General features: G+C 55.3%; 1 protein-coding gene across 3 annotated transcripts; it reads left to right on the top strand.

Moving 5' to 3' along the window:
* Positions 1-984: 984 nt before the first annotated feature.
* On the top strand, positions 985-6,229 carry Irx6 (iroquois homeobox 6). 3 transcript variants are annotated; one of them, XM_087206445.1, is made up of 6 exons: positions 985-1,154; positions 2,148-2,390; positions 3,052-3,161; positions 3,335-3,630; positions 4,214-4,822; positions 5,774-6,228. In XM_087206445.1, the coding sequence occupies exons 1-6, from the start codon at positions 1,110-1,112 to the stop codon at positions 5,776-5,778; spliced, it is 1,308 nt and encodes a 435-aa protein (XP_087062571.1). In that variant the 5' UTR covers positions 985-1,109; the 3' UTR covers positions 5,779-6,228. The 3 variants fall into 3 exon arrangements, with proteins under 3 accessions (XP_087062571.1, XP_004847969.2, XP_021116546.2); XM_004847912.4 differs by having other exon boundaries at positions 5,771-6,228; XM_021260887.2 differs by having other exon boundaries at positions 4,214-6,229.
* The last annotated feature ends 631 nt before the right edge of the window (positions 6,230-6,860 follow it).

The raw sequence follows: 6,860 nt of genomic DNA, 5'->3' as shown, positions 1-6,860 counted from the left end.
TATCTAAGGACAGGGCTTGGAGAGCAAAAATTAGCTAGAGACTGAAGTAGGAAGCAGATCCCAGGGGACAAAGATGGACCGCCCAGTGGGATCCATCCACGCATCCCCGATGTGTACCAACCAGCGCTGGGCCGGTGGTGCGAACAAACTTTCCTGCAACAGAGAGGCGGAGGAGCTGGGCTGGACAGTCTCCCCACAGAGCCTCTGCCGCTCTCCACCTGCAGGCTCAGCCTCCGCCTAGCCTCCCCACCTCGGTTTCCTCCCCCTCCCGCGCACTTCTCTCTTCGCTTAGACTCCTCATTTCTCGCCTCTCCCCTCCTCCTTCTCCCTCTTGCATTTCTCCCCCACTTTTCTCCGATCTCTTCTCTTCTTTTGTATTCTCTCCTCCCTTGCCGCCCCGGCTACCTCTAGCCTCCTCCGGGTCGCGGGGGAGGAGGTGAGCGCCCTGCTGCTCCCAGGGCCTGCGCGGCGCAGAGGGAGGCGTTTCTCCTACTTCTCCCGGGTAATTTGTAGAGATTCTATGTGAGTGCGCGCGCCTGAGCTTGGGGGGAAAGGGGGTAGGACCTAGCGTTTAGCAGAGGGTCAGGGTCTTTGACGTTCCTCGCCAGCTGCACAAACCTCTCGGAGCAAGTGTGAGTGTGGCTAGAGAGTGCGCGCGCGCGCACACGGGCTGGCGGCACTTGGCGCACTTGGTGGCCCGGGGCCCCGGGGCCCGGGGTCCCGTCTGGCATCCCGAGATTACCGTGACGTCACATTGAGCCTCTGGCCACCTTGGAGCAGGACACCTCGGGAGCCTCGCAGCCCCGCGCCACGCCGCGCCTCGCCACCGCGCGCCTCCCGGAACCCGCGCATTCTTCCTTCCCCTTCCCATCCATGGGCCCTTCTGTCTTCTGGACCCCACGGGCCGGAGGGGCGCCTTCCGGAGCGCAGGGCTCGGCAGCTGGGCTGCCTTCGGCTCTGCCTCCCGTTGCACCAAACGTGCAGAGCAACCAGCGGCGGGCTCCAGCGGCGGTGTAAGGAGCAAGACGCCGCTTGGCTAGGGGCGCCCAGCAGCGGGGCTAAGAAGGGAACTCATAAGGGAAGAGGGAGACAGGCCAAGAACAGCCACTATGTCCTTCTCGCACTTCGGACACCCCTACGGCGGCGCTTCCCAGGTAAGAAGTGCCTTTGGGGGGAGTGGGAACAGGCTGGGTGGAACGGGTGTCCAGTGCTCGTCTGTTCCCACCCTTGACTTGCGTCGCCCTTAGCCCTGAGCATCTCCCCTTCGGCATGTCGCTGGGGAAGCCAGGGAAAACAAGCAACTGGCAGTGTGTGATGGCCTCATCTGACATCCCCAATTCCGGACTGAAAACTCCCAAGTGCATGCTGGAGAATCCTGTGACCCGAACGCGGGCGCCCTGACCCTGCGCTCAGCGAGGGGGGTGGGATCTCAGGGATCTTCTAGTCAGGCCACCTCTTCGAGGTGTGAGGTGAATGGGAGACTCAGAAAAGACTTCCTGGCCAGAGCGCTGTCTTCTCACCATATTGCTGTTGTTCATTTGTTGACCTTTGCTCTTATCCTTCCTCCTCCGGCTGGTCCAAGATCTGTGCCTCTGGCTCTCTAGATTTTCCAAACCTGGCAATATAAGAGTTTTCTGCTGAAATTCTGGGGACAGCCAACAGTGTTCTCCCTTTCTCCCCCCAGAATTCGGGTGAATTTTCCTAGCAGCTAGTGCCAGGTTGACCTTTGACCTGCGGTGTGATCTTGGACTCTTCTACTCATGGTCCTGGATTGCCTATTTATAAAATGGGAAAAGGAATAAAATCTTGATGGTGGCTTCTAAAGCCAACTTCTACCTCTGCCTGTGTAGGATCCGATCCGATAGGGGTGGGTAGAGGTGGGAGCTAGGGATTTGGTCTCTAATTCTGGTTTCTGAATGTCCACATTTCCTGAACCCCCTTGGACTCTGGAGGGTTAGCTATGGCATAAGCACATCTACGAGAGCAGTTTGAGTAGATTGTCTTCTGAAAATTCCCATCCCAGAAGCTAGCAGAATGCTGAGCGCACAGCAGAATGAAGGAATGAGTGAAGGGATCACCTGGTTCTTGCCAGCTGGAAGTACAGCTCTCTGACCTCCAGTGACCCCTTTCCCATCTTCTTCTTCTAGTTTCTGGTGTCTGCAAGTTCCAGCACCACTTGCTGCGAATCTGCCCCACTTTCAGTCTCAGGTGTGGCCTCAGGCTCCACCCCAGCATCCACTGTTTGCTGTGCACCCTATGACAGTCGACTACTGGGCAGTTCAAGGCCTGAGCTGGGAGCAGCCTTGGGCATCTATGGAGCCCCATACGCCCAGAGCTACCCTGGATATCTGCCCTATGGCCCAGAGCCAACGGCACTGTATGGGGCCCTGGTGAGTATGCAGGGCCGAATGTGGGGGCACGGACAGCAGCTGCAGGTGAAATCCAGTGAAGCCTCTCTAGGGAAAATCTAGGAGGGATACACAACTCCCTAGGAAAGGAAACGTTTAGGATTGTGTATTGTATACGAGAAAAAGCCAACTTTATAGCACTTTCCAGTTTGCAGAATTCTATGCTGTTTAGAAAATACACTACTATTAATTCTGTGAGGTAGACAGGTCATCATTGTTCTCAAGATGAAGAAATTGAGGCACAAAGGGATTCAAGTACCTCACTGAAAGTCACAAAGATGTAAGGGGACAGGGATAGCTCTGGAAGGAGAGTAAAGTTGAGAAGTACCCTAGCAGCCCTGAATGTGGTGGGAGACAAAAGTAACAACAAGAATACCTGTAGCTCATTACTACTGCTTATTTTGTCCCTGAGATTCTGCCAAGCCTCTGTCAGCATGGTCTTCTTCATAACCTATAGGCTATGATCACCATTTTACCAGTGGAGGGCATGATGCACAGTGTAGTTAAACCACTGTGCCCACGGTCTCACAGCCAATAAGATTAGTAGTACCAGGATGTGAATTAGACTTGGCCACAGAACCCATGATCCCACCTGCATCCTGCCCAAGTGTAGACCTGAATTCTCTTTTCTTCTCACCCCCAGAATCCACAGTATGAATTTAAGGAAGCTGCAGGGAGTTTGACACCCAGCCTGGCACAACCAGGAGCCTATTATCCCTATGAACCAACTCTGGGGCAGTACCACTATGACCGGTGAGGAGGGGGGATGACATTGCTAGCAGGCTCCCCTGCCAAAGTGGAGAGGATGGGGGGAGGGTGGAGAAGGGGGAAGGGAGGGAGCAGAACCACTCTTCCAGGCAGCAAACTGTCCCCTGCTCTAAGCTCCTAGTTCCCAGCCTAAAACCTGAGCAGAGTTCTCTCCACAGGTATGGTGGGGTGGAATTGAGCAGTGCAGGACGAAGGAAGAACGCCACCCGGGAGACCACCAGCACGCTCAAGGCCTGGCTCAATGAGCACCGCAAGAACCCCTACCCCACCAAGGGCGAGAAGATCATGCTGGCCATCATCACCAAGATGACCCTCACCCAGGTGTCCACCTGGTTCGCCAACGCGCGCCGGCGCCTCAAGAAGGAGAACAAGATGACGTGGGCACCCAAGAACAAAGTGGGGGAGGAGAGGAAGGTGGAGGAGTCACTGGGCTTCCTAAACAGTGACACCAAAGGTACCCACTGTATCATCACCCCACCTGATGGGTTTCACATGCCATCAAGCAGTTTGATTGGAAGCCACCCTGCAGTGTAGGTTTTCTGCAAGGTGCTCCTTGAACTCATCCTTTGCATACCCCAGAGTCTTTGCCGATGTGCTTCACTCTGCCTGGAATTCCCTACGGAATGTCCTCTCCACTAGATGTCTTACTGCTGTACTCCCTAAATATCTAAGTGCCTGAGTGATTCTGGGCACACAGGACTCAAATATTTACTGAATAAAATGATGTAGCAGCAACTACCTATGGTTGTAGAAGTTGGCTAAAAGCTAACCCTCCTCTTTTTACAGTGGAGGAACTGAGATGCAGACTGCAGCATCGCCAAATGGCCCTTGCTTGGCTTGGTGCTGCAGGGAGAGGAGTCTTTTGGGGCCAAGAGTCAGCCCTGGGGGATGTGCAAGAGATGGTGTGGCAGGTCTGGTGATTATAGAGTGCCCTGGGTGCAGGCTGTGCCGTGCTAAAATCTTCACAGGGATGTGCACTCCCGTGATTTTCCCTTGATCCTGGGGGGCTTTGCTCACTTGCTCTCGATTTCCTGCAGACACTACTGCTAATCAGGAAGCCCAGGGGCTCAGACTGAGTGACCTGGAAGACCTGGAGGAAGAGGAAGAAGAGGAGGAAGCTGAAGAAGAGGAGGCGGCGGCCACAGCTGCAGACAGGCTAGCGGAGTTCCATAAGGGCGCGCAGTCTCTGCCCCCGCGGTGCAACGCAGCTCGAGAGGGCCGGTTGGAGAGAGGGGTGTGCAGCCTCACGGCGCCCCGCTTCTCCTTGAATGAGCCCCCGGGGTCAGGAGAAGCTGACTTCATGGTGACAGAGCCCGGGGGCCGCAGGATCATGCACTACCCATTCCGAGAGAAGCCGCGGATCTGGTCTTTGGCACACACCGTGGCACCCAGTGCTGTGGAAGGCGCTCCCTCAGCCCGGCCCAGGCCTCGCAGTCCTGAGTGCCATATGATTTCCGGACAGCCTCCAGGCTCCACCAGGCGACCTCTGGTCCCCAGAGACTCAGCTTGCGAAGAAGAAGCTTCCTGTGAAGCCAAAATCTTTGGAACCTCCATCTTCGCCCTGCAGGGGCTGCCGCCAAACTGTACGCAGTGCCCAAGGCGGAGGGAGCCTTCAGTGCAGTGCCCATACCCGTCCGGAGCAGAAGGTAGTGGGCCCCCAAGGGCCCTGGGGCGCTAGTGTGTGTCCAAAAGATGCCCATCCATCACCTGCCCAGCTGAGACACAGCCTATGCCTCTGCACAAGCCCAGGTTCAGACCTGGTATCGCATAGCATTCCTCTAAGTGATGCTTAGAGATCAAAGTTCTAGTCCTCCCTCATTATAAGCCAAGTAATAGTAACAAACTCAGACGGAGGCAATTTACCTGGAATCATATAGCAAGTCTTTGAAAATATGGACAATCTACATCTGTGCCTTCGTGGTCCAGAGTTCTGCAAGGTGCACCAAGTGTGTCTCACCATGCCCCTCTAGCACAATTGCCCTCGTCCTCTGTCTGCCCTTTGGAGAACACTAGCTGTGTTGGCACCAAGCTTTTCCTAGGGTTGGTCAGGCACCTGGGATTTTGCAGACATCTGAGGGGGTGAGCCAGACACATGCTATGGGTTGGAGTTCAGTGCCCAAGTCCAGCCTGGAGCCTTCTCCATGGCCCACTAACCCCCCTGGAAATGTAGACTGCTCCAGCATTCAGCGCCTTGGAAGCAGAGCTTTGTGTTGCCCCTGGAGAGTGCTGCTCCCAAGAGCTCATCCTCATGCAGGAAGGGCATCTCCTGACTGCACTAGGTTCTGGTGCTGTGCTGAGGGCCTGGAGGAAGGGAATCTCACTTCACAAAGGGACATTCCCCAAGCATTAAACAGCCTCCAGCAATTACTGTCAGAATCTGCCCTTTGTAGTAATTTCTCTCAGGATTAGCTACTGACTTAGAAAATTGGGTTACATTGTTATTTGAGTTTACACAGAGGCATCCAAGGATACCTCTAGCAAACAAATTGCCTCTAGGCCTTCACTTCCCCCCAGATGAGACCCTGCTGACCTCCGACTTCCTAGGAACCACCACCAAGTGGCCTTTGGGTTTTAATCAGCCTTTCCTCTCTCAGCAGGTTAGCGCAATGGCTTCAATTTGCAGAAGACTTGGAAATGGGTCCCTTTTGGAACTCACCTCTACAGTAACAAGCTGCAAGACCTTGACAGGGAGCAGGAGCTCGCCCTTCACCTAAGAGGCACACAGAAACCGTCCTAGAGATGTCCCTGCACGCAGAGCAGGCTTGGTGGGCAAGCCTGTCCCTAATCTCCCGCAGCGCAGGGGCCACTGCATCTTGAGGAAGACCAAGGGGGAAGCCTGGGCTAGCCCACCCACTCCAAGGACTCTATCAAATCTCCTTTCCCCTCAGGATAAAGGGCCTGACCTGCTTCCTCTCTTGACCACCCCTACGTTTTACCTGGCTCCCTTCACTTTGTAACTTCATTGCTCACCTGGTCCCCAAGGACCACCTTCATCTTTTCTCCTGCGTTTGTGTCCTTAAAAATAATCAAGCCTAACTCAAGCTGTACGGCTGATCTTTGCCAGGGGGGCTTGGTGAGGTCAGGGTTGAAGGAGCGGACAGAATGTAGCTAGGGGTTCTGGGAACAGGGCAGCGTGGGCTGCATACCTCAGGTCCCTTAATAGCCTGGAGTGGAGCTGACCAGGCGACGGGCGCCTGCGCGTTAGCATCCAAAGGCTGTGCAACCAACGGAGCAGCCATGCCAGGCTGACCCCCCCACGTTGATGTGCCAGAGAGGTTGACGGAGAGCAGGATATTTATCATACCAGCAGTTGTTCCCGGACTCGAACTTGGCTTGTAGATTCACTGGAGAAGGGGCAGTGAAGATAATCTTGCCTGTCCCTTAGCACGGTGCTGGGCACTGCTCCTCTCCAACAACAAAGTCGAAAGGCCGAAGGGGTACGAGGAGAGGGGACATTCTTTCCTTTTCATAGAACGTGTCAGCGAACACTTCCGGTACAGGCCAACCAATGAGGGCTGACGGTCAGGGGGCGCCCTGTCCCCCCTGGAGCAGTGTCTGGCCTGGGAGGCGAGGGTCAGACAGATTTAAAGGTGCCCGCGCCGTGCAGTCTGGAGAAAGCTGCCTGACTGAGTTCGCAATTTGGGTCTAGTGCCTTCCGCCTTACCCAGCGAGGGAGCGCTCTAC

Source organism: Heterocephalus glaber, unplaced genomic scaffold (genome assembly GCF_053883595.1).
Source record: "Heterocephalus glaber isolate CG9 unplaced genomic scaffold, H.glaber_assembly_v1.0 deba00000071, whole genome shotgun sequence".
In the NCBI taxonomy this organism is placed as follows: Eukaryota; Metazoa; Chordata; class Mammalia; order Rodentia; family Bathyergidae; genus Heterocephalus; species Heterocephalus glaber.
Note: the sequence above shows the minus strand (reverse complement) of the source record. Positions and strands in the feature narration are given on the sequence as shown.

Excerpts from the sequence above, each read along its gene's own strand:
- Irx6 (XM_021260887.2), top strand. The coding sequence starts at position 1,110 with ATGTCCTTCTCGCACTTCGGACACCCCTACGGCGGCGCTTCCCAG. Across the intron at positions 3,162-3,334 it reads GGGCAGTACCACTATGACCG|GTATGGTGGGGTGGAATTGA; the intron begins GTGAGGAGGGGG and ends TTCTCTCCACAG. Across the intron at positions 3,631-4,213 it reads CCTAAACAGTGACACCAAAG|ACACTACTGCTAATCAGGAA; the intron begins GTACCCACTGTA and ends GATTTCCTGCAG.